At 43.7% G+C, this 27,441-nt stretch overlaps 1 protein-coding gene across 2 annotated transcripts; it reads right to left on the minus strand.

Annotated features, from left to right (window-relative positions):
• Nucleotides 1–2,072: 2,072 nt before the first annotated feature.
• On the minus strand, nt 2,073–13,881 carry LOC103280014 (zinc finger protein 500). Of its 2 annotated transcripts, XM_062984368.1 has the most exons (4): nt 13,616–13,881; nt 6,596–7,637; nt 5,903–6,104; nt 2,073–3,674 (listed from the first exon to the last, which is right to left on the minus strand). In XM_062984368.1, the coding sequence occupies exons 2-4, from the start codon at nt 7,448–7,450 to the stop codon at nt 3,028–3,030; spliced, it is 1,704 nt and encodes a 567-aa protein (XP_062840438.1). In that variant the 5' UTR covers nt 7,451–7,637; nt 13,616–13,881; the 3' UTR covers nt 2,073–3,027. The 2 variants fall into 2 exon arrangements, with proteins under 2 accessions (XP_062840438.1, XP_008115743.1); XM_008117536.3 differs by lacking the exon at nt 13,616–13,881 and having other exon boundaries at nt 6,596–12,506.
• Nucleotides 13,882–27,441: the final 13,560 nt, after the last annotated feature.

Genomic DNA, 27,441 nt, shown 5'->3' on the forward strand with positions numbered 1-27,441 from the left:
AAACTGCATTGATTCTCCAGTGTAGACGCACCCTACACATCCCATGATTCTACAGCACTGAGCCATAACACTTGCTCCAGGTCCCTTCATAGGTTAAAAGGCTCGATACTAAAGAAAACCGGTGTCATTTGCTTCATTGGGTTGTTGAACTCAGCAAAACTGAATGTTAATTACTTATTTAATTTCTGTGTCACTGCTCCCAGAATAGATATACCTGGATAAGGTCGATGTTTAGTATAGATGTAACAAATGTAATTAGCCCCAGCCTTGCCTAACGTTCCCAAAGATGCATCTATACCAGGCATGGGCAAACTTGGGTCCTCCGGGTGTTTTGGACTGCAACTCCCACCATTCCTAACAGCCTCGGGCCCCTTCCTTTTCCCCCTCAGCCGCTTAAGCGGCTGAGGGGGAAAAGGAAAGGGCCCGAGGCTGTTAGGAATGGTGGGAGTTGCAGTCCAAAACGCCCGGAGGACCCAAGTTTGCCCATTCCAAAACGACAAATCCCAAAATTATCTACACGGGTGGCTGAAAAAGTGACACCTTTGCTTTGTAATGGTCCAATGTGCACATATGTTGATTCACACACATTATTAAAAAAAACATTTATAAGTTTGCCTTCAGGAGATGTGTGCATGATAGATATGACACATAAATGAAGTTTGTGTTTTGACTTGGGTCCCACGTCCAAGATGTATACACAGGTATTGTGAAATCTCTTCCCCAAAATCCTGACATATAGAACACTTCTGGTCTAGCCAAGCATTTTGGATAAGGCATACTCAACATGTATTATCCAGAAGTTGTGAAGGCCACAGCTATCCATGAATTGTGTTGTTTATTAGGGGAGGAGGGGAAGCAAGCTGCGAAATAGGCAACTTGATCTGTGTGTGTCATCACACAAATCCCCAGCCAGAGATAGGAAACCTTTACTTCTGCAGATGGACTGCAATCTGTAGTCCTTAACTATAACCCATATCAGCTAGAAGTCAAAATCCAGCTGGAGGGCCAAGACTTCTCCAAATTTGCTGGCCATTTAGGAGGCATATTTTTGGCTTGGGTGGACTAGTTGTCTCAATGGTTGTTATGGCTCTACTCATACAGGATGCATCTACACTGTCAATATAATACAGTTTGACTCCACTGTCATGGCTCATTACTACGCAACCATGAAATTTGTAGTTTCTCAAAGTCTTTAGCCTTCTCTGCCAAAGAGGTCTGGTTCGTCACCAAACTACAACCTCTATGATTCCATAGAATCAAGTCCAGGTAAAGTACAGTAGTCTCACATATCCAACCTTCGCTTATCCAACGTTCTGTATTATCCAACGCAGTCTGCCTCCCACCCGGATCCACAGCTGTTTCTCTAGGCAGCAAAGCACAGCAGGTCAACACGCCCAACAAGAACACAAGTGCAGCCACACACCCAAAGAAGTGGCATACTTATTGTAAAACATGTTTTGGTCCTTAATTTGTCAAATCAAAATAATTTGACATTTAATAGGCTTTTCCTTAATCCTTCCTTATTATCCAACATTTTCGCTTAACCAATGTTCTGCCAGCCCGTTTATGTTGGATAAGTGAGACTCTACTGTAGTATCAAACTGCATTCTATCAACAGTGTGGATGCATCCACAGTGAGTTTTATGGTGCTCCCAATGTGTCAAGTGAAAGATTTTGAGAAAAAAACCTAGTTTGAGATTTCTTTGCTTTTTTCCTTCTAATTTACTGGTCCAGATCTCAGTTTGACTATGAATTTTCAACAGGATAATGCTGAGAAATGGCCGAAGAAAGGTTGGAATAAGTCAGACGGTAGATTTATTCCCAATGGCAAAGGTTTCTTTGATCCCTCTACCCACCACCCAAGTACAATGACTAAAGCTTGAGGAAGTTATTTTTGGGCTACAATTCCCAAAATCACAACCACTCAAGTGGGAGTTGTAGTCCAATAAAGTCCCTTCCCCCAAGTTTTGTCCTGCAAGAGGACAAGACAAGACATTTGTCCATGTCTTTGGCTTGCACAAGCAATCAAATGGTTGAGATGTACAAGGAAACAACTTGAGAGAAGTCATCTGTAGTGTGAAATTTTTAAAAAACTCTTTACTAGTGTCTTGATCCATATGGGTGAAAGGAGTTACAGTGTGCAAAGGGCAGGGAGTAGGCAGCCAGGCAACAGTTGGAAAGGCCCTGGGGCTCAGTCAATAATCCTTTTGGATGCTAGGTGTCAATTTCTAGCACAGATGTGTTGGCAAAGCTTCTATTGAACTATGAAGTTCAATCAAACTTCTTGATCCATGTTTCCACCACCCTCTTCCCCTTCCGCACACCAATTTGCATATCTCTATAGCAATGCAGCCCTTGGTTGTCCACTCGGTTATTTATCAAAGCTGTGATTTCCAAAATATTTTTTTTCCAAAAGAGCATTAAAGCAGCTTTCCCAAGAGGGATTCTCCATCGTTCTGTAGAGTCACACACTCCTTTCTCCGTCAATACAGACTGGTCATTGTTTCTAAAAATACATTGCTTTTGTTTCACTAAAAAGATACTGTTTGGGGACAGGGAATACAGGTTATGTTATGCAACAATAAACCTGTCTAGAGGACTAGAAGATCTATCTCCTTTTCTATTAAAAAAGAGGAAGAAGGGGAGAGAGAAAGAGACAAAGAGAGAGAGAAAGAGAGACATCCAACTGGTGCTATCACAATGTTATCGGTTCAGTGTTGTTCAAGAAAGTCAACTCAAGTGGGTCTTGGCTTCTTCTTTGAGTATGCAGTTCTACCTCTGCGGTGGATTTCCAGACAGAACCTAAAATGGAACCTGGAATCTGCCACGTTGTCCAACTTGCTTCACACGTAAAATGGGATTTATTCTATCTAAGCCATGCCCAGCAGATCATTTGTCTGCTGATCTTCAGCTGAAAGGACATGAGCCATCCAATCTATTATGGCACCAACCTCGTTCATCAGTGTGGATCCACGCTTTGGCCCCGATTGAATACTTGGGGCTAGGAAACATCAGAGAAAGTCTCAACTAAGTTGTGTGGGTTCTCCGGTGTCGGACCAGGTGTGAGTTCTGCCCAAATTTCTTCCCACACTCGGGACACTTATAGGGTCTTTCTCCCGTGTGAGTGATCTGGTGTCGGATGAGATCGGAGCTCCATCGGAATTTCTTCCCACACTGGCTGCACCCATAGGGGCGATCCCTTGCGTGGGACAACCGATGCCTGGTCAGCTCAGAGCTCTGGTAAAAACTCCGGCTGCACTGGGAACACCGGAAAGGTCTTTCCGAGGCGTGGGTCCTCTGGTGCCGCGTCAGCTGGGAGGTGTGACTGAAACGCTTGCCACACTGGGGACACTGATGGGGTTTTTCCCCAGTGTGGATCCTCTGGTGGGTGAGCAGGTGGGAGTTACGGCTAAACGTCTTCCCACATTCCGAACACCGGTGAAGGGCCTTCCCTGGTGGGTGAAGGCTACCAATGGGGTTGGAGTGTGCAGCTGGGCTCTCTCCTGTCTCGCCACATTTCTGTCTCACCACCTGGCTCTGACATTGCTGACCTGCATGCTCGCCACGATTCTCTGCTAACAGGTTTTCCTGGGAATTCCCAGGCAGGATTCCGACAGGCATAGAACCACTCTGCAGAGGGTTTTCCTCTCGGCTCCCATTGACCATCAGGGGACCTGCAGAGGATTGAAAACAAAGAGTGCCTAAGGACAACATAGAGGTAAACCCATAGGCTGAGCTTCTATCTGAAGGTGGTGGAAGGTAATATACTTCTAACAATAGTCTTGGATAAAGGTGCACAGGCTATACTGAGTGGAGAATGAGAGAAGTCAATAGGGTAGTGGGATTAGTGCAGAGTTTCTCAAATTGTGCTCTTCCAGATGTTTTGGACTTCAGATCCCACAATTCCTAACAGCTGGTAATATGGCTGGGATTTTTGGAGCTGAAGTCCAAAACACCTAGAGGAGCACAGTTTGAGAAATACTGCATTACTGCATCCATACTTGGTGAAAATAACTCATCTTCAACTATACAAATAGCAGACACAAAAGGACCAAGGATGAAATCTCCCACTGCCAATTTCCTAGGCACCTGGACATATAAGGCACTACAAAATCCTCAACTTATTACTTCTTATCTACTCCTAGAATGTGGTTTGAACTACTGATAACAGACATGGAATGATCATGTTGTTTTAGTATATAGCAGTGATGGCCAACCTATGACACGCGTGTCAGCACTGACACGCCTAGCCATTTTTGCTGACACGCTGCCGCATGCACATTGATTGGATGACTAATGTCTTTTGTGGCCAAATTTAGTGTGATTTGGTCCAGTTTTGTTGTTTACTCCATGGGAAATTATGCACATTACACACACACACACACACATATATATACCATTCTATTATTGTAGTATATTATTATATTATTACTATTATATTATTATTATATTATTCATTATTCATGACTACACTGAAACTACAATAAAGAGAAATCAGTGTGGAAACTGCAATAGGTACCATAGGTTGTTCTACATGGAAATAATGGTAGTAAATAGTTTTTGATTTATTAAATACAGTTATATATTACAATTATATATTTTTGTTATTTAAACTATATATATTGTGAAATTATGGGTTTTTTCTTGAAATGACACACTACCCAAGTCATGCTAGGTTTTTTGGTGAATTTTGACACACCAAGTGCAAAAGGTTGCCCATGATTGGTATATAGTATGGGGTTGCATCTGACAAAATATGTCTTCTCTGTAAATTTTCTAGGTCCTTCAGCCAATTATATATTATGCTTTGGCCAGAAATTACCATGGAGTTGCCTAGCAAGCCAAGAACATTCTTAATAGGGTTCTTTGTTATCCACGGTTTCCTGTTTCCAAGGTAAATTTAGAGAAATTATCCCTAGCATATATGGAGGTCATATAGCCTTCTTTCTTCTGTATTTGTTGGATGAATGACTATGACAAAAAAAATCCACAAGAGCCTGATCCCAGTTTAAATCACAAGATTCTTCTTCTTCTTCTTCTTCTTCTTATTATTATTATTATTATTATTATTATTATTATATTTGTGACAACCAAAATAAGCCCCTAAGATCTCAAGTGATGATTAAGCTAACGCTGGACTGTGTCAGCTGTCAATTACTGCTAGGGCTACATGTAATTGTAAGAACTGATGCTTGAATCTGCTTGTTTTGCTCTTCCAAAGTCATCCTTTTGACAGTATGCATAAAGGCACTTTAATGAAGCCATACTTTTAGTAAGCCTCTTTGGTTAAACAATGGAGTTAAAATACTTTATATAAGTAACACAGTTTGTATTATAGGTCTATCACATCTTCACCAGATCTTAGTCCCCAACTGACTGTCAGGGAAAGAAGTCTGGCATTTGGATAAACAGAAAAGTGGAGTAACTTTTGAAAGGGTTATTTTACTTTACTTGTAAATAGGTATGGTTGTGCAGTGCGGAAGAGGTGTTCTAAAAAGCCAATGGAATTATCTAGCTCCTCCTCACAACTATCCTCCAGGAATGATATTATATTATCAGGCAGCAGTTTTTAAAGCATCCATGACTAGTAGTGCAAAGCACATGGTGCGTAACCAAGCCACAATCTGGCAACTATTTACCTGCATTTAAAATAAAGTCTGCTCACCCAAATATCTGCACACTTCCCAGAACAACACAGTGGATTCATTTCCCTCTACACTCCTTCAAGAATCAGCAAAAAGACTAAATTTCTTGGCCCAGGCTCAAAGAAGACTATGCTGTGCATCAATAGTGTTTGCCTGAGGAACTTATCATTGATTTCCCCGAGGAAGACAAACATCCCCAAACCAATGAATGCCCTGCAGCCCTACTCAATTAAAGAGTTTCCTCTCCAGTATCTCACCTGCTTCATGAAGGCCTTGGGGCTCCTGTTTAGGAATGCAGGGCATCTTGAGAAGCGGGCCTGGGACAGGCTGGTGTAGTGTCACTTCTCCTGAGGATACGCATTCGGGATGGGGCATCAGTGGGACAGAAGGCTCCCATGGCACACTGGGCAAAACCATCTCTTGAGGGCTGACCTGTTCGACTTTGACCCGTACTGTAACCTGGCAAGGAAAGACAAGCAGATCTCATTCTGAAAAGCATGGAGAAGTAGAGAGTGGATGTTTCCATCAAGCATATTATTCTGTAGTTGGTGAAAATTAAGCCTGATGAGCTTTCTCTAAATCCAAGGACAAAGTCAATGAAGAGAAAATTTGGCGAGACAGAAGAGATCTGACCAAGGAAGAGGAGTTTGGATGTAAATCCAAAACACCCCATTTTTAATGAACTGAAAGTCAATCCAAAAATAATTTAGAATAATTCCTTAATTTCTATCTACCTTCTAATAAAACCAACACCTCTGAATATGTATTAAGTTGATATTAATGTGCTAAAATCATGATTCAATTGACTCTTCAACACTAGTTATTTAAACTGCAATCTGGATCATTAATATCAAGTCCTTCTGAGAAGTAATTATACCATGATTTTAATCAATTTGATTGAAATGAAATTAACCTTGGTTAGGACCCCGTATGGTGAAAGACGCCCTCACCTGTTGCTCCCACATCCCCGCTTCTCGCCGACCCATCTGGTAGCCTTCCACCAAGGCCACTGCCTGGGCACACGTTTCTGGCCCTCGTTCCCACACCCAGCTCTGGATCTCCTGGGGCAAGATGGTCAAGAACTGTTCGAGGATCAGCAGCTCCAAGATCTGCTCCTTGGTGCGACTCTCGGGCTTCAGCCAGCGTCGGCAAAGCTCCCGCAGTCTCCAGCAGGCCTCCCGGGGCCCTTCCGAGTCCTGGTAACGGAACTGACGGAAACGCTGGCGCTGCATCTCCACGCTGGCACCAGTCTCCCCTCGCAGGCCAGAGGATTTGGACTTTCTATGCTCACTCCTACTACTCCGGGCATCCAGGCCATTATGAGGTTGATGGGCTTTTCCACTGAGTGCAGGCATGAGACGGCTCATCCACTCACCCCTCGGCCACTGACAGGTTTCTGCCGCTCGCTCAAAGGATGACAAATAGGCCTCAATGTCATCAACAGGTGCCAGCTCAGGTAGCTGGAGATTCCCCCAGCCAGGAGCCGGGGGAGGGACGGGCACAGGTGGTGGCACAACATCGGCAGGTGTCCGCAGGGATTGTACCATCTCCTGACACTGAACTTCCCACAATTGTGGTATTGGGTCACTCCTCACCTGAGGAGGGGTGGCCCAGCGCAGCAGGTCGCTGATGGTGCCGGCCTGGACGACGAGTGGGGGTTTCCCTGGAGCGTCCCACTCCCACCCGGCTTCAGGGCACGGCGGTCCAGGGTCCTCCATTTTCACCCTGGGCGGCATTGTTTCTTCTAGAGGGTACAAAAAATGGAGGCCCAATGCTGGCGGAGGCACTTCTTGAGTGGCAGCCATTCTTCCCCCTCTCAGGGAAGGAAATTCAGGCTCCACAACTGTCTTGTCAAGAATAAGCGGAATGGCCCGTGGAGACTCAGGCTGATTGAAAGATGCTCGCCCAGTCTCAGTCAGCCAGACAGGGGGTGAGACGGCCCAAGAGGAAAGGTTGGATCACCTGCCAATCCTACTGTCAACAAAAGGATTGCTGACACAGAAAGGAAGAAAAAACAATACCTGAGATGTATGCTCTTTCCAAAATTCCCCGTGGTTCATAGCTATCTGTTATATGGGTCTTGTGACAGATCTTTGCTAGTTTGGATGTTAAAATTAAGGCTTAGAGATATTGCATGATGCCTTTTCTCAAATTTTAACTAGCATAGATACAAAACAGTGTATACCAACTCAGTCACCTCCAAAAATACAGAACCTTTAACTCCAGGATCATCCTAGTTGAGATGGTGAGAGTTGAGGTACAACATACCTAGAGGACATTGAGTTTGGAAACAGTGGAGCCAAATTTAAATATATGTTCGGAACTGTAGGAAATATAAGTCCTGATAGATCAGATCAATATGGTCAACCAGTTGCTTTCAGAAGATTCCAAGAAAAATCACAAAGAGACAGAAACTCTCTCCTGGTAACACACAGCAGCGTATGATATTCAGTAATATACTGCCTTTGTATAGAGCTGTGGTTCTCAACCTGTGGGTCTCCAGATGTTTTAGTCTTCACCTCCTAGAAATTGTAACAGCTGGTAAATTGGCTGGGATTTCTGGGAGTTGAAGGCCAAAGCACCTGGGGACCCACAGATTGAGAACCACTGGTATAGAGAGTTTCTGTATAAAATGAAATCACGATTACAATACGTGGAGAATTACTTGCCGTGTAGGATTCCAGCCACACCATTGCATTCCAAACCCCACTCTTTTTCTTCTCTGAGTGTGATTCTATGATCAACCTCTGGCAAGAGCTAATTATAAGAGTCATGCTGTAGGACCTAGAGATTCTTAGTATAATCGGAGGTCTCGTAAACAAATGAACATCTAGGCCCTTTAAGTTAATCAGTAGCCAACAGTGGTGATTTTTCATATACAAACCAGCTTTTACTGCCTCAAGAATCTGGAATCTGAATAGCGGATTCCAGAATCCCATGCAAGCAAGAGGAGCACTTGAACCAAGGTTGAACAAAATGTGTCCCCTAGTCTTTGAGCAACAATTCCAGGCCCAACACTACATGGAAGGGGACAGGTTGCCTAAAACTTATTTTTCTTCTCAAAAAGCTGGATGGTAGGTGCGTCATTCTGGGGAAAAGGCTTTGTAAGAGCTACCAATTCAGGTCACATTCTGGAGAAAAGATGAGCTCATCCCTCAATGCTCCATAACTTGGAACTTTTCCTGGTTGATATTACTGTCCCTCAGAAGCCTTGGGTGCTATTTGCATGGACAGGCAATGAAAACATAAGATGTTTACCTGGACATCTACAACAAAGAGTCTAGAAAAGTTACTTTCTGGACTACAATGGCTAGGATTTTCATCCAGCGAGATAACTAGCCATGCTGACTGGTAGCCTCTGAGGCCCCTTCCACACAGCTGAATAAATTCCCACATTTTCTGCTTTGAACTGAAATATATGGCAGTGTGGACTCAGATAATTCAGTTCAAAGCAGATACTGTGGGATTTTCTCCCTTGATATTCTGGGTTATATGGCTGTGTGGAAGAGCCAGACCCTGAGAGCTGTCCAAATAACTCTTTCAAACTGATTTCCCCCCCCCCAAATCCGCTGCTTTGGCACATTTGTTTATAGCATATCACCAATCTAATGTCAATAGGGGTTGCAGTATGGCCTTCTCAGTGGTGGCTCCCCGGCTGTGGAACGCCCTCCCTGGAGATATCTGACAGGTCCCTACCCTGCTGGGATTCAGAAGGGCCGTGAAAACATGGTTATGTGCCCAAGCCTTTGATGAGTAAATGACAAAGTTGACATGGCCTGATTTAAGGATGAAGCATGAGGATCTCGGATGAATGGAATTAATTATATATACGTTTTTAAGGTTTTTATAATGTGTTTTAACAATGTTATTAATAGATCTGTTTATATTGTTTTGTTTTTATGATTGAATTTTGGGCATTAAATTTTGCCAATTTTTGTAAGCCGCCCTGAGTCCCCTCGGGTGAGAAGGAAAGGGTATAAATGTTGTAAATAAATAAATAAATAAATAAATAAAATACCTCAGGCCCCTTCTATGCTGTCCTTCTATCCCAGGATCTGATCCCAGGTTCTCTGCTTTGAACTGGATTATATGAGTCTCCACTGCCATATAATCTGAGACAAGCAGATAATCTGGGATCAGATCCTGGGGTAGAAGGACAGTGAGAAAGGAGCTGTAGTTAACAGAGCCTTAGGCAGTGACATTACTTTTTCTAAGTCTTTTTATGACAATCTAGTCCTTGCCTTTTCCTTTTCATCCTTTTCACTGGTTCCCAACCTTTTTTTGACCAGGGACCACTCTCCAACATTAGTACCAAAAGGGTTACAAATCAGTTTTTGGTCAACTTTAGATTCGGTTTGGTTATTTGGGGTGCTGATTCAGAAAACTGCACTGGATAGACCAAATTAGTTCTAGTTTCTGATACGGAACATATGCCACCCAGTAGTCACCATCTTCTCGCTTACAGAAAACCATATTCAATAATCTAGAGCTGATGTGGTCTATCCAATGCAGTTTCCTGAATTAACACCCCAAATAACCCCAGGAACAGGACTAAAAACAAAGAGACCAAGAATTTATTTATTTTTTGGTCGGACTGTGTTATTATCCATAGTAGTAACGGTGAGGCCACGGACCATATTTTAGATCTTGCGGACCACTGGTGGTCCACACGTTGGGAACCACAGGCTAGCTGGAGAGTGTTTTTCTAGCATCTGTATTATGAAGGCTGATGGCTTTTGATGTAAGTAAACAATGCAATGAAGCTTGAGCTGAGAAAAAAATGGGATTTCACTCTAGCTCATCCTACTGTAGCCATGTATACCTGCATAAACAGTAGCCACTCCCAGAATCCCTTCCTGAACATGCAAGAAGAGCAAATGGGAAACCCTGTTGAAAAAAAACCTGTTCCAAAAAGTACTAGATCTGTAAGTTTGACTACCAAAATGGAAATCACAGGAAAAAAAGAAGGCTGGCAAAAGAAAAAGTGATCCCCTGATACATTTTTGAACAGGCATGAGCAAACTTTGGCCTTCCAGGTATTTTGGCTGAGGAGGAAAAAGAAGGAGTTTGAGGCTGTTAGGAATTGTGGGAGTTGAAGTCCAAAACACCCGGAGGACCCAAGTTTGCCCATGCCTGCTCTTGGGTCTCCTTTGTAAGTACAGTCGCCCCACTTTCTCCACTGTATCCCCCATTTTGCTGTTGCCGTCTGGAGAACCCTTCTGGCTAGCTGGAACCTATTTGTCCCAGAAGACAAAAAGCCTAATCCAGGGCTTTTCCAGTGATGAATCCCCCCTTCTTCTGTGAACCCAAATGTCCTTCTTTCCCATCACGGATCCCCACTTACCTCTCCTTCCAATGAGTCCTGACCTCCCAATAACTAACCAAGAGTGTTGTTGAAGGCTTTCATGGCCGGAATCACTAGGTTGCTGTGTGTTTTTCAGGCTGTATGGCCATGATCCAGAAGCATTCTCTGTTGATGTTTCACCCACATCTATGGCAGGCAGCCTCAGAAGTTGAGGGGTCCTCTTTAGATGCCTGCCATAGATGTGGGTGAAACATTAGCAGAGAATGCTTCTGGAACATGGCCATATAGCTCGGAAAACTCACATAAACCCAACTAAACAAGACTTTGTTTCCCTTTTCTAGAAAACCCTGCTAATCTCAAAAGATCTGCCTTCCTAGAGAACCCAGGACTCCTGATCCCTATCTAGCTGACCACTTCTCTCTCTTCTCTCTCACTCAAAATAAATAAACAAGGTAGCAAACTCCAAATCCCCCCCCCTTTTTTTGGAAGACTCATGCCTCCAAATCACAGAGGATCAAATTCTTACTGATCTCCTCCCCCCAAAGAGTCCTGGATCCCAAGTAACTCTCCTTCTCTAGGCAACGCAGTTAAACTCATCCCAAAGGCTGGAACTCTGCTGCCTCCGTAAGACTCCAAAATCCCTTTCTCTCTCTCTCAATACAGGGATTTGGTTCCTGGACCCCTGTGGATACCCACATCTGCGGATGCTCCAGTGCCAGCAAGTACAATGGCGGGGAAAACCATGCCTCTGAGATCAAGTGGCAAAATCTTTGTGGATTATTATTATGATAAATATATTTCCAAGCCTTAGATGTTGCAATCTGTGGAAGCAGGAGGAGGGGGCTATAAAAAAACACCAGAGTTCCAGACCCTCTTCCAACTTTAGGGCCTCATCAACATCACCATGCAATGCGGTTTGAAACTGCATTATCTGGTCAGTGCAGAGATGCTAAGCTTCTTGGAGCAGTGGGTCTCTTTGCTGCTTCCAAGAGCATCCTTTGGATCCCATCCTCCTCTTTGGAATTGTTTTTTGTTTATCCTTTTTGGGGAATAGAGCAGTGTGTATATATATTGGAGGAAGAGAGCAATATACATATATATTTTTTGAGAAGAGAGCAATATTTGTGAAAGAGATCAATATATATATTGGGAAAGAGAGCAATGTATATATTTGGGGGAAGAAGGCCATGCCTCGCTTATCCAAGTTTCTAGATTATCCAAGCCATTTTTGTAGTCAATGTTTTCAATATATTGTGATATTTTGGTGCTAAATTTGTAAATGCAGTAATTACAACATTACATTACTGCTTATTGAACTGCTTTTTCTGTCAAATTTGTTGTAAAACATGATGTTTTGGTGCTTAATTTGTAAAACCATAACCTAATTTGATGTTTAATAGGCTTTTCCTTAATCCCTCCTTATTATCCAAGATATTCGCTTATCCAAGCTTCTGCCGGCCCATTTAGCTTGGGTAAGTGAGACTCTACTGTATATATATTGGAGAAGAGAGCACTCTCTCTCTCTATATATATATATACACACAGTATATTGAGGGAGAGAGTAATATATATATTTGGGGAAGAGAGCTCTCTCTCTCTCTCTCTATATATATATATATACATATATAGGGGAAAAGAGCAATACACATATATTTTTGGAGAAAAGAGCAATATATATATATTGTGGGAAGAGAGCAATATATATAGATATATATATATAGTGGGAAGAGAACAATATATATATTTGTGGAAGGGATCAATATATATATTTTGGGAAAGAGGGCAATATATACATATTGGGGAAGAGAGCAATATACATACTTTTGGGGAAAAGAGCAATATATATTTGGGGCTCTTCATATATATGTGCCTGTGTGTGTGTGTGTATATATACTGTATATACCCTGTTTCTCCGAAAATAAGACATCCTCTGAAAGTAAGACCTAGTAGAGGTTTTGCTGAATTGCTAAATATAAGGCCTCCCCTGAAAGTAAGACCTTGCAAAGTTTTTGTTTGGAAGCATGCCCGCCGAACAGAACACCAGAGGATCAGTAAATATACGTACCATTGATTGTTGAACATGGAAATAATGGTAGTAACAAGAAATTCTTGATAGGATTCAGTTTGTCTGGTTATGCTGGTTTGTGAAGACAACTACTGTACAGTATATAATTAATGTTCATTTTTTTGGTTCAACAATACATGTGAATTCTTCTTCATGGAAAAATAAGACATCCCCTGAAAATAAGACCTAGCACATCTTTGGGAGCAAAAATTAATATAAGACACTGTCTTATTTTCGGGGAAACAGGGTACATACATACAAAGATTGCTCTCTTCCCCAAAAAGGATAAACAAAAACCTGATTCCAAAGAGGAGGATGGGGACCAAAAGGATGCTCTTGGAAGCAGCAAAGAGACCCACATCTCTGTGTGTGTGTGTGTGTGTGTCCAAGGATCGGTGTTGCAAGACCCTCTCCCAACTCTTGTCTCCTTCTTGTTGTTGGGAGCGGGGTCTCTCCTCTTCCCTGCAGGCTCTTCCCGGGGCAAAGGATTCCCTCCCTCCCTCCCTGGAGCCCCAGTGGCAACTCTTTCCCCTCCGCCTCCATTGTTCCCGCCCCGCCTGCAGGAGCCAGCCCGGGCCCGGCGCCTCCCGCCCGCCCTACCTGCCTTGGGCTGCTCTTTTAGGGCTCCGGCGCCGGAGGAGGAGGAGGAGAAGCAGGCGGAGGAGGAGGAGGAAGGGAAGACCCGGGAGGCGGCGGGCCCGGCTGGCTCCCCGCGGCGCCCATCCCGCCCTGCCGTGCCTTGCCTTGCCTTGCCGTGCCCTGCCCTGCCCTGGAGGTGGCCTGTGGCCTCGCTCTCGCCCAGGTTGCTGGCTCCCGGGCTGCGCGCCGGAGAGGCTGGGGTTAGTCCCCCCTCCGCAGGGCAGGCACTGGCTGCGCTCCCTGTCACTCAGCGCCGAAAGGAAGGGGAAGCCGGCTTGGGACGGCCCCCTTCGGCCCGGAGGGGAGGGGAGGGTGGATGGATGGAGGGATGGATGGGTTGGGGGGGAGCCCGGGAGAGGCTTGCGCTGGGCCACCGCCGAGGCTCCTCCTGCTCTTGCTCCTGCTCCTGCTCCTCTCCCGCCATCCCTGCGCATGGCACCGGAGGAGCAGGCTCTCTCCCAAAGTGCCTTCCCTTCCTTTTGAACTGTTGGATTTCCAAGGGCAGGAAAGTCAGGGCTACCCCTTGGATAGCATCTTCTGCAAAGGCCCTTCCACACTGCCCTATAATCCACATCAGGGGTCCCCAAACTAAGGCCCGGGGGCCGGATGCGGCCCATCGAAGCCATTTATCCGGCCCCCAAAGCACAAGGGCAGAAGGGGGTTGGGCTAAATAACCCAAGGGGTCTCTTCTTCTCTTACAACCCTTATTATTATTTTTATTTTATGACACAGCAAACAAGATAGATATGCTGGATTTCATATCACAAAATCACAAGTCGAACACTTCCCAAGTGTCTAGGACTGTGTGATGTATTTCCGGATGATGCGCCCAGATCCCAGCAAGGTGGCCTTTTGCAGTTGGCAGATCGTAATTTTGTCAATGTCTATTGTTTCCAAATGCCGGCTGAGAACTTTTGGCACGGCACCCAGTGTGCCAATCACCACCGGGACCACCTGCACTGGTTTCTGCCAGAGTCTTTGAAGTTCAATCTTGAGGTGCGACTGTCACCTGGGATGGCGACATCAATGATCCATCCAAACCTTTTTCTTTTCCACAATTGTGATGTTGGTGTGTTGTGTTCCAGAACTTTGTCAGTCTGGATTCAGAGGTCCCACAGTATCTTTGCGTGCTCATTTTCCAATACTTTTGCAGGTTTGTGATCCCACCAGTTCTTTGCTGCTGGGAGGTGGTACTTGAGGCATAAGTTCCAATGAATCATTTGGGCCACATAGTTGTGCCTCTGTTTGTAGTCTGTCTGTGCGATTTTCTTACAGCAATTATTATTATTATTATTATTATTATTAATATTATTATTATTGAGTCTGGGTGGCCATCTATCAGGGATGCTTTGCTTGTGCTTTTGGTGCACAGAGGCAGAAGGGGGTTGGACTAAATGGCCCAAGGGGTCTCATCCAACCCTCTTTTTTCTTCTTCTTCTTCTTCTTCTTCTTCTTCACATTGACACTGGGTGGTCCTCTGTCAGGGGTGCTTTGCTTGTGCTTTTGATGCACAAAGGCAGAAGGGGATTGGACTCAATGGCCCAAAGGGTCTCTTCCAACCCTCTTTTTATTGTTATTGTTGTTATTATTATTTATTTATTATTGCTCAGTGGCCAACTATAGTCTGGCCCTCCAAAGGTCCGAAGGATTGTGAACTGGCCCCCTGTTTAAAAAGTTTGGGGACCCCGATCCAGATTATCAAAGCATTTCCCCCATATTCATCTGCTTTGAACTGGATGGCCTGACTCCAGTTCAAAGGCAAAAACCCTCTGGGTTTTTTGAATTTAATAATAAAATACAATAATATACTTTATTTATATCCCGCTCTATCTCCCTGAGGAGACTCAGAGCAGTTTCCAGGTACAGTAGAGTCTCACTTATCCAAGCTAAACAGGCCAGCAGAACCTTGGATAAGCAAATATCTTGGATAATGAGGGATTAAGGAAAAGCCTATTAAACATCAAATTAGGTTATGATTTTACAAATTAAGCACCAAAACATCATGTTATGCAACAAATTTGACAGAAAATGTGGAGCGCCCGGTGGCGAAGTGTGTTAAAGCACTGAGCTGCTGAACTTGCAGACCGAAAGGTCCCAGGTTCAAATCCTGGGAGCAGAGTGAGCGCCCGCTGTTGGCTCCAGCTTCCGCCAACCTAGCAGTTCGAAAACATGCCAATGTGAATAGATCAATAGGTACCACTCCGGTGGGAAGGTAACAGTGCTCCATGCCATCATGCCAGCCACATGTCCTTGGAGGTGACTACGGACAACGCCGGCTCTTCGGCTTAGAAATGGAGATGAGCACCAACCCCCAGAGTCAGACATGACTGGATTTAACATCAGGGGAAAACCTTTTTACCTATGTAGTAATGTTATGTTGTAATTACTGTATTTACGAATTTAGCACCAAAATATCATAATATATTGAAAACATTGACTACAAAAATGCCTTGGATAATCCAGAACCTTGGATAAGCAAGTCTTGGATAAGAGAGACTCTATTGTACTTCTATACGGCAAATATTCAATACCATTATACAATTGACGAGCCCCTGGTGGCGCAGCATGTTAACCCACTGAGCTGCTGAACTTGCTGACCGAAAGGTTGGTGGTTCAGATCTGGGGAGCGGGGTAAGCTTCTGTTGTTAGCCCCAACTTCTGCCAACCTAGCAGCTCAAAAGCATGCAAATGTGAGTAGATCAATAGGTACCGTTCCCGTGGGAAGGTAATGGCGCCTCCCTATGATTTCCCCTCACATATTTATACATGGCCCTCATCATGTCTCATCTCAGCCATCTCTTCTGCAGGATAAACATGGTCAGCTCTTTAAGCCACTCCTCATAGAGCTTGTTCTTCAGACCCTTGATCATTTTAGTCACCTTCCTCTGGACATATTCCAGCTTGTCAACATCTTCCTTCAATTGCAGTGCCCAGAATTGGACACTGTGATTCCAGGTGTGGTCTGACCAAGGCAGAATAGAGGGGTAGCATGACTTCCCTGGATCTAGACACTAATCTCCTATTTATGCAGGCCAAAATCTCATTGGCTTTTTTTTGCTGCCGCATCACATTGTTGGCTCACGTTTAACTTGTTATCCACAGAGTTCAAAAAAATGCAAATGTGAGTAGATCAATAGGTACTGCTTCGGCGGGAAGGTAAAGGCACTCCATGCAGTCATGCCGGCCACATGACCTTGGAGATGTCTACAGACAACGCCAGCTCTTCGGCTTAGAAATGGAGATGAGCAATCAACCCCCAGAGTCGGACACGACTACACGTAATGTCAGGGGAAACCTTTACCTACCCAATTTGATGCTATCTGCAAACTTGATGATCATGCTTTCTAGCCCTTCATCTAAGTCATTAATAAAGATGTTGAACAGAACTGGCCCAGAACGAAACCCTGCTTATGGCACTCCACTCATCACTTCTTTCCAGGATGAAGAGGAAGCAATGATGAGCACCCTTTGGATTTGTTCAACTCAGTTGCTCTTTTGGCTGGTTTGCCAACTTGCAAACCTGCTCTCTCAAGCACAGAACGAGCCTCTCCTTTCTTTCTTCTTTCTCTTTACTCCATCTTTCTTGATTTCTCCTCCACCACTTTCCCACTTTTTATTTTCAAGGGGAGAAAGTCATTGTTGCTCTCCTTTAGTGGCATCTTCAGCATGGTTGCTGCTTTGGTTTCTTGCACATGGCGGTGCGCCCAGGGACCAATTGTGCCTGCACACTCAGGAATAGAAAAAACAGTCCTTTCCTTCCTTCTCATTTTTTTACACTCCTCTTTCTTGATTTCTCCACAACCTTCCCATTTTTAATTTTTAAGGAAAGACAGTCATGATTGTTCTTCAGTGACTTCTTTCACTCAGTTGCTGTTTTGTCTCTTGTACCCAATTGTACTTTTGCTCTCCCAGGCCCAGAAAGCAGTTTCCATTAAAATTTCTTTCTTTCTCCTTCCCCACTTCTTGATTTCTCCTCCACGACATTCCCACTTTTGATTTTCAAGGATTTCAAAGGCACTATTGCCCTCCTTTGATAGCATCTTCAACTCAATTGTGCCCTCGACTTCTCAGGCACAGAAAGAGCCATCTCTTCTAAATTGCTTGTTTCTTAACTTTTTTTTTTAAAGACCTCTTTATTTCTTCTCTATTATGTTCCCACTTTCAGTTTTCAGTGTCAGAAAAGTCACAATTGCCCTCCTTTGGTGGCCTCTTTGATTCAATGGCATCATCTCGGAGTTTGTTCAAAGTGTGCATGGCTTTATGATGCAGTTTGATGTGCCTTTAGCTGCCATGACTCAGTGCTATGAAACCCTGGGATTTGCAGTTGGGTGAGGCACCAGCAGTCTTCGACAGAGTTGGCAAAAGACCTTGTATGAGGATTGAATGAAAAGTAATGCCTCCACCTTCGTAACTCCTCAACAGATGGCAGTACTGGTATGCGGCAGGTACTGTTTTTTTCAGTAGATTCTCCTCTGCGGTCCCATTTGGCAGGAAGCCTTAGCATTGAACGATTGTGTTGTTAAAGTGCGATGTATGGAACCCTGTGCAGACGTTCGGTCAATGTGACTTAAGCAACGTGCAGTCATTGAATTCTTGACAGCAGAAGGTGTCACCCCAAAGGAGAAAGGCGTCACCTTCATTCTCGTAACACGAAAGGAGTTCCTGGCAAATTTCAAGTCTGTGCGCTTTCATTTTAGGTGTCACCATCCTGGGTACCCATCGTGCACAGATCTTCTAAAAGCCAAGCAAAGCAATAATGTGACCCACACATTCTTGTGAAATGACTATTATGCTTGACATTTCTCTCTGAGTGATATGATGATCGTCCTGAATCAATCTGTCAACCTTTTGCTTGTGAAACTCCGTGGTTGCTGTCACAGGATGTCCAACTCTTTGTTTGTCACGCAAGTCAGATGTTCCCACCTCAACATTTTAAATTTACTCACCCAACGACACACAGTACTCACATCAACACGATCACCATAAACAGCTTGCATTCTCTGATGAATCTCCTTTGGGGTGACACTTTCTGCTGTCAAGAATTCAATGACTGCACATTACTTAAGTCGCATTGACCAACCATCTGAGCAGGGTTCCATACTTCGCATTTTAACAACACAACCATTAAATGCTAAGGCTTCCCGCCAAATGGAACAGTAGAGGAGAGTCTACTGAACAAGCCAGTACCTGCCGCATACTAGTACTGCCATTTGTTGAGGAGTTACGAAGGTGGAGGCATTATTTTTCATTCAACCCTCGTAATACTAAAGCTCCCAAGAATCCACAGTGTTGAGCCATGGCAGTTGAAGTGTCATCAACTTGCATTAATTCTACAGTGCATTTGTACCCTACTTTGAGGATGGTTCTCCAAAGACAGGAACTATTGCAGAAAAAGTCCATTAGATGGATCAGTGTCTGTTAAAGTATAATCATAGTGCTATAGCTGTGCAATGTGAACAAGCCTATGGTAGAAATTGCAACTGCTTCAAATGAAATGTTCAGCATCATTAATTGTGATACGTATTTTCACAACACTGCAAAGAATGAGAACATTTATTTATTAAGCCCATTAAATTAAGCAGATGAAACAACATACTTGCAAAAACACACTTCGCTTCTCCCATCTTTTTTTTAAAGTCCTGATGAAGGATGTTCTTCTCTTCCTTTGTCACATTTGTAAAATTGCAGAACTAGCGCCATGCTCTATCGAAATAGTACCTAATCTGTACATAGCCAAAGGCAACAGACATGCGGTCACATCTGTGGTATTTCTTTTCACACACCTCTTTGTGGTATGCCAATGAGATGAACTTGGGAAGCAACTGAAGTCAGTTCCTGGGCCCGGTTCTGTTCAACATCTTTATTAACGACTTAGACGAAGGGTTAGAAGGCACGATCATCAAGTTTGCAGATGACACCAAACTCGGAGGGATAGCTAACACTCCAGAAGACAGGAGCAGAATTCAAAACGATCTTGACAGACTAGAGAGATGGGCCAAAACTAACAAAATGAAGTTCAACAGGGACAAATGCAAGATACTTCACTTCGGCAGAAAAAATGGAAATCAAAGATACAGAATGGGGGACACCTGGCTTGACAGCAGTGTGTGCGAAAAAGATCTTGGAGTCCTCGTGGACAACAAGTTAAACATGAGCCTACAATGTGATGCGGCAGCTAAAAAAGCCAATGGGATTTTGGCCTGCATCAATAGGGGAATAACGTCTAGATCCAGGGAAGTCATGCTCCCCCTCTATTCTGCCTTGGTCAGACCACATCTGGAATACTGTGTCCAGTTTTGGGCACCACAGATGAAGGGAGATGCTGACAAGCTGGAAAGCGTCCAGAGGAGGGCGACTAAAATGATTAAGGGTCTGGAGAACAAGCCCTATGAGGAGAGGCTTAAAGAGCTGGGCATGTTTAGCCTGCAGAAGAGAAGGCTGAGAGGAGACATGATAGCCATGTACAAATATGTGAGGGGAAGTCATAGGGAGGAGGGAGCAAGCTTATTTTCTGCTGCCCTGCAGACTAGGACACGGAACAATGGCTTCAAACTACAGGAAAGGAGATTCCACCTGAACATCAGGAAGAACTTCCTCACTGTGAGGGCTGTTCGGCAGTGGAACTCTCTCCCCCGGAATGTGGTGGAGGCTCCTTCTTTGGAAGCTTTTAAGCAGAGGCTGGATGGCCATCTGTCGGGGGTGCTTTGAATGCGATTTCCTGCTTCTTAGCGGGGGGTTGGACTAGATGGCCCTTGAGGTCTCTTCCAACTCTACTATTCTATGATTCTATGATTCTATGATTCTATGAAAACTGGTAGTTCCTATAGGACAACACAGACCCATTACTGATTCCCATTTATTTATTTTTTTGGAGCAGATTGGAAACTTCTGGCCTTGGGCTCTTTTGCACTTCACAATTTATTTATTTATTTATTTATTTTTCAAACTTATATGCCGCCACTCCCCTAGGGCTCGGGGCGGCTTACAAGAACCGGCTAAAATCAACAATTTAAAAACATCTTAAAACATCTTTAAAACATCTTTAAAAATATCATAAAAACATCCTAAAAGCATCTTTTAAAACATCTAACAGAACTCAAAGGCCTGCCGAAACAGGTGTGTCTTACATGCCCTGCGGAAAGCCGACAAGTCCCGCAAGGCACGGACTTCAGGTGGCAAGGTGTTCCAGAGAGATGGTGCCACTGCTGAAAAGGCTCTGCGTCTAGTTGCTGTTAGACGCAAGGCCTTAAAACTGGGGACTTCCAACAGGTCTTGGTCCTCAGAACGGAGGGATCTCTGGGGTTTGTAGTGTGATGATTTCATTTTACCTGCTATAGCAACATCCAGTGGAACCATATTTTTTGCGGGTTAGGTATTGGTATTTAGAATTCTCAGCCAGAGACCTCATCAGACTACAAATCCCAGGATCCAACAAAAAAAAAACCCAACAGTGATGATAGTAACAGTGGCATCCAAATGGTATAATGGCTAGAGAAGTATTTTCTCTAGGTGTTGTGTGTGTTTCCGGGCTGTATGGCCATGTTCCAGAAGTATTCTCTCCTGACGTTTCGCCCACATCTATGGCAGGCATCCTCAGAGGTTGTGAGGTATTACAACCTCTGAGGATGCCTGCCATAGATGTGGGTGAAACATCAGGAGAGAATACTTCTGGAACATGGCCATACAGCCTGAAAACACACAACAACCCTGTGATTCCGGCCATGAAAGCCTTTGACAACATATTGTCTCTAGGAATATCTAGGTCAGACATGGGCAAACTTTGGCCCTCCAGGTGTTTTGGACTTCAACTCCCCCAATTCCTAACAGCCGGTAGGTTGTTAGGAATTGGGGGAGTTGAAGTCTAAAACACCTGGAGGGCCAAAGTTTGTTCATGCCTGCTCTAGGTCCTCCGACATGATCCTATGGTAGGTGTTGACCATAGGATTGTGCTAGAGAACCTAGTGATTCCGAGAGGGAACATTTTATATTAATAATAATAATAATAATAATAATAATAATAATAATAATAATAATAATAATAATAATCTTTTATTCTAGACCACCCTCTCTCCCCAGAGGGACTCAGGGTGGTTAACATACATATAAATGACAATGCCAACATTCAATGTCACAATTTCTTCATAAATATCAAAAGTATAAAATGACAATAACATTTAGAAATTTTAGTTAAATCTCTGAATAATCACAAGTGAAATCTGCAAAGTGGAGAGCCAAGTGTGCTTCTTGGAAAACTAAACCAATTGTTGGATTACCGTATTTTGTTTTGGGATGTTACTGTGGGCAACACTGCATAACATCAGCCACAAGATGGTGCACTCAATACAGGCAGAGAAAGGTCTCCTGTCCTATTTCCACCAAATACACAATAAACAGGGGCTTTTATTTGCTCAAAACTGAAACCCAGCTGTTGGTTAGAAGAGTGTGAGAGGGGGCTATGGAGTGTAGGCTACATTCAAACTTATGGTCTCATGGCTGTGGCTGCTGTGTGCCCCTTGATGCCATATGCAAGATATAATCCACTTTGGCTTTCCATAGTGCATTCAGTTATTATTAAAGTATCACATTCCCATCAGAAATGCTGAAGTGGCTGTAAACCTTCCATTCTCAGATTATCATTGAATTATGTGTGCCCATGCAATATCAGAGTGTGGTCAAAGCAGCAAAAGTTATTAGTGAGGAAGGGCTGATAAGCTAGGAGAGGCTGCAGCAGTTTGCTTTTGCTTGAGCTTACTAGGAAGGGCAAGATTGCATCCTAGAATCATAGAATCATAGAATAGTAGAGTTGGAAGAGACCTCAAGGGCCATCTAGTCCAACCCCCCGCTAAGAAGCAGGAAATCGCATTCAAAGCACCCCCGACAGATGGCCATCCAGCCTCTGCTTAAAAGCCTCCAAAGAAGGAGCCTCCACCACGGCCCGGGGGAGAGAGTTCCACTGCCGAACAGCCCTCACAGTGAGGAAGTTCTTCCTGATGTTCAGGTGGAATCTCCTTTCCTGTAGTTTGAAGCCATTGTTCCGTGTCCTAGTCTGCAGGGCAGCAGAAAATAAGCTTGCTCCCTCCTCCCTATGACTTCCCCTCACATATTTGTACATGGCTATCATGTCTCCTCTCAGCCTTCTCTTCTGCAGGCTAAACATGCCCAGCTCTTTAAGCCTCTCCTCATAGGGCTTGTTCTCCAGACCCTTAATCATTTTAGTTGCCCTCCTCTGGACGCTTTCCAGCTTGTCAGCATCTCCCTTCATCTGCGGTGCCCAAAACTGGACACAGTATTCCAGGTGTGGTCTGACCAAGGCAGAATAGAGGGGGAGCATGACTTCCCTGGATCTAGACGTTATTCCCCTATTGATGCAGGCCAAAATCCCATTGGCTTTTTTAGCTGCCGCATCACATTGTAGGCTCATGTTTAACTTGTTGTCCACGAGGACTCCAAGATCTTTTTCGCACACACTGCTGTCAAGCCAGGCGTCCCCCATTCTGTATCTTTGATTTCCATTTTTTCTGCCGAAGTGAAGTATCTTGCATTTGTCCCTGTTGAACTTCATTTTGTTAGTTTCGGCCCATCTCTCTAGTCTGTCAAGATCGTTTTGAATTCTGCTCCTGTCTTCTGGAGTGTTAGCTATCCCTCCGAGTTTGGTGTCATCTGCAAACTTGATGATCGTGCCTTCTAACCCTTCGTCTAAGTCGTTAATAAAGATGTTGAACAGAACCGGGCCCAGGACGGAGCCCTGCGGCACTCCACTTGTCACTTCTTTCCATGATGAAGACGACGCATTGGTGAGCACCCTTTGGGTTCGTTCGCTTAGCCAATTACAGATCCACCTAACCGTAGTTTTGTCTAGCCCACATTTTACTAGTTTGTTTGCCAGAAGGTCGTGGGGGACTTTGTCGAAGGCCTTACTGAAATCTAGATATGCTACATCCACGGCATTCCCTGTATCGACCCAACTCGTAACTCTATCGAAAAAAGAGATCAGATTAGTCTGGCATGACTTGTTTTTGGTAAATCCGTGTTGACTATTAGCAATGACCGCATTTGTTTCTAAGTGTTTGCAGACCACTTCCTTAATGATCTTTTCCAGAATCTTGCCTGGTATTGATGTGAGGCTGACCGGACGGTAATTGTTTGGGTCGTTCTTTTTTCCCTTCTTGAAGATAGGGACCACATTCGCCCTCCTCCAATCTGCTGGGACTTCTCCTGTTCTCCAAGAACTCTCGAAGATTATTGCCAGTGGTTCTGAAATAACTTCCGCTAGTTCCTTCAATACTCTTGGATGTAGCTGATCTGGCCCTGGGGACTTGAATTCGTTTAGAGTGGCCAGGTGTTCCTGGACAACTTGTTTCCCTATTTGGGGTTGGATTTCCCCCAATCCTTCGTCCATTCCATGTTGCTGAGGTTGAAGATGGCTTTCTTTTTGTGAGAAGACCGAGGCAAAGAAGGCATTAAGCAGTTCTGCCTTTTCCCTATCCCCTGTCACCATCACCCCATCTACTCCTTGCAGTGGCCCTATCGCCTCCTTTTTCTTCCTTTTTCTACCAACATAAGCAAAAAAAACCTTTTTTGTTGTTTTTTATGTCCCTGGCAAGCCTGAGCTCATTTTGCGCTTTAGCCTTGCGAACCTTTTCCCTACAGGAGTTGGCTATACGTTTGAATTCTTCTTTGGTGATTTCTCCCCTTTCCCACTTCTTGTGCATGTCACTTTTGAGCTTTAGCTCAGTTAGAAGTTCTTTGGACATCCATTCTGGCTTCTTTGCACTTGTCTTATTTTTCTTCTTTGTTGGCACTGTTTGCATTTGCGCCTTGAGTATTTCACTTTTGAAAAACTCCCATCCATCCTTAACTCCCTTGTTTTTTAATATCGGCGTCCATGGAATGCCGCTCAGTAATTCCTTCATTTTTTGGAAGTCAGCTCTCTTAAAGTCCAGAATGCGTGTTTGACTTGTCTTAGTTTCAGCATTCCTTTGTATTGCAAACTGCAGGAGCACATGGTCACTTGCCCCTAAGGATCCAACCACTTCAACTGTATTGATCAGGTCTTCCACATTTGTTAAGATTAGATCAAGAGTTGCTGATCCCCTTGTTGCCTCTTCTACCTTCTGGACCATAAAATTATCTGCAAGGCAAGTGAGGAATTTGTTGGACTTTGTACTCTTGGCTGAGTTTGTTTTCCAGCAGATATCGGGATAATTGAAATCGCCCATGACTACTATATCTCTTCTTTGTGCCTGTTTGGTCAGCTGTTGACAGAAGGCTTCATCAAGTCCTTCATCCTGACTCGGAGGTCTGTAGTAGACACCCACAACAAGATCTTTTTGAGTCCCGGTTCCCTTGATTCTTATCCAGATGCTTTCAAGCTGGTTTCCCGGATTACAGTCTTGCATTTCTTCTGCAACGTAACTGTTTTTGACATATAAAGCTACTCCCCCTCCTCTCCCCTTTGTTCTATTTCTGTGAAAGAGGTTATAGCCCTCAATGGTTAAATTCCAGTGATGGGAGTCATCCCACCAGGTTTCAGTGATGCCTATGACATCGTATGTGTGGTGCTGTGCTAGGAGTTGGAGTTCGTCTTGCTTATTTCCCATGCTCTGAGCATTAGTGTAAAGACATGTAAGCCCCTGTGACCTCCCCTCGAACTGTTTATTTGGGATTATTGTGCTCTCTGTACTTGGTCCTTGCTGTGTTTGTGCAGCCCTCCGTTTAGCCTTACGGCGGTTCCCTGTGGTCGTGGGTAATATAGTGTTCGCCAGGCTGTTGTTCCCCTCCTCCTTCTTTGCCTTCCCCTCTTACTGATTTAACTGTGAGTAAATGATTTTTGCACTTTGATCAACTGATACAAGCTAAGTAGAGGAGGAAAATGGGACATTTTAATTTTTTAATCAAAGGTATGATTAATTTTTATTTTCCTCATTTTTAATATACTGTATATACATTATTTTAAAATTTACATATTTATAAAAACAATGAAGCAAATCTGAAAATGGGACATTTTAAAAGCAGCTGAAAAAGTAGGACAGTAGAGATTGAATGGAGACTTTCTCTGCCAAATCAGGACAGTTGGAGGTATGATGTGCTTGACTCAGTCTGATGGGAAGAACTGGAAGACTGTAAAAGGTTTAATATTGACCACCAAAGAAGATAATAATAATAATAATAATAATAATAATAATAATAATAATAATAATAATACTTCTTTATTTATATTCCGCCCTTCTCCCCGTGGGGACTCAGAGAGGATCACAGTATAAACAGATACTGTACAGGCAAACATTCAGTTCCTTGTTACAATACAATGAGGCACATAAACACAAACAAAGGCAAAGGCTTCTTTCATTTCTGGCTTTGGTGGTGGTGCTCATCTCTGGCTATGGGGGAAATACTCTTCTCCATTTCCTAGCCAAGGAGCCTGCGTTGTCAACTCCTGGCAGACTGTCATGACCGCTTGGAGCATCTTATGCCTTTTCCGCCAAAGCAGTACCTATTTATCTACTCACATTTGCATATTTTCGAACTGCTAGGTTGGCAGGAGCTAGAGCTAACAATGGGAACTCACCCGTCCTGCAGATTCGAATTTCCAACCTTCAGGTCAGCAGTTCAGCAGCACAAGGGTTTAACCCATTGCGCCACCACGGCCCCTATGATGAAATTGAAACTTGTCTGATCCTTGTTTTATTGAAAACTTGTTTAAATTTGTCATTTCCAGTCTTCCTCCAATCATAGACTCTTGTTTTGTGTGGACCATGTCTTTTTCATATATGGATTGCTGATTGCGACAGATTTAGTATTACTATATAGTATTTATTGCTTGTGTGTACATATGTGCGTTCAAGTTGCTTGTTGACCCTATTAATTTCATAGTGTCTTCTTAGGTGAGGGATATTCAGAGGTGGTTTTGCCAGTTCCTTCCTCTGAAATATACTCTATAGCACCTTAATATTCACTGGTGGTCTTCTATCCAAATACTAACCAGGGATGACCTGGTTAGCTTCCAAGATCACACAAGATCTTTAGGGTATATACATATTGATTTATTGAGCAGACAGAAGCCTGATTTGGACAAGATTTGTAGTATCAGGTTGGAGAAAGATGAGGTTAAAGTGTCAGAGATCTTTTAGTTTAAAAGAAGAAGAAAGGAAATTGATGGGGAAAGTTAATAAAATGTTTCATGGTGCAGAGGACATAGATTTTTTTTAAAGGATCTTCCTCACCCGTAACATTTGACTTGTTTCAGTGTAAACTGAGCTTACCCCAATGTGCTCAATGCACAAATAAATATTGTGATGCTATTTAAAGCCAGAGCTTGGAACCATTATTGAACATGGCCGGTATTATATCCACTCTGTCAGATGTGACAGATAGTTTAATCTTAATGTACATATTGTAGGGTTGGGGGGGGGGGGGTGTTTGTAGGAAAATAAGGGCATTGTCCCCCAAATTAGATCACAGCTCCACCCATGAAATGTTCCTCCAGTCCCCAGATGTCTAGCATTGCGGTAACCTAAAACTTCAGTGGTGTGTTTAGAAATAGGCATCTAAAGAAAAGTGACACGCAAAGCTATCAAGGGAATGCAGACTCAGCAAATAAGAATTTTAGATATGGCTCGTATTCATTGTCTCCCTCTTTGCAATGCTAGCAATTTGGGAACCAAAGAAAGATGTCACTGGGGGCGGGGGGCAGAATTCTTATTTGGAAATGCAGTGCCCACAATTTTTAACACCTGCCCCCCAAGAGCTATACCTCTGATCTTAGTTCAAAACACGCAATGGGATAG

The sequence above is a fragment of the Anolis carolinensis genome, chromosome 6 (assembly GCF_035594765.1).
Source record: "Anolis carolinensis isolate JA03-04 chromosome 6, rAnoCar3.1.pri, whole genome shotgun sequence".
Classification (NCBI taxonomy): Eukaryota; Metazoa; Chordata; class Lepidosauria; order Squamata; family Dactyloidae; genus Anolis; species Anolis carolinensis.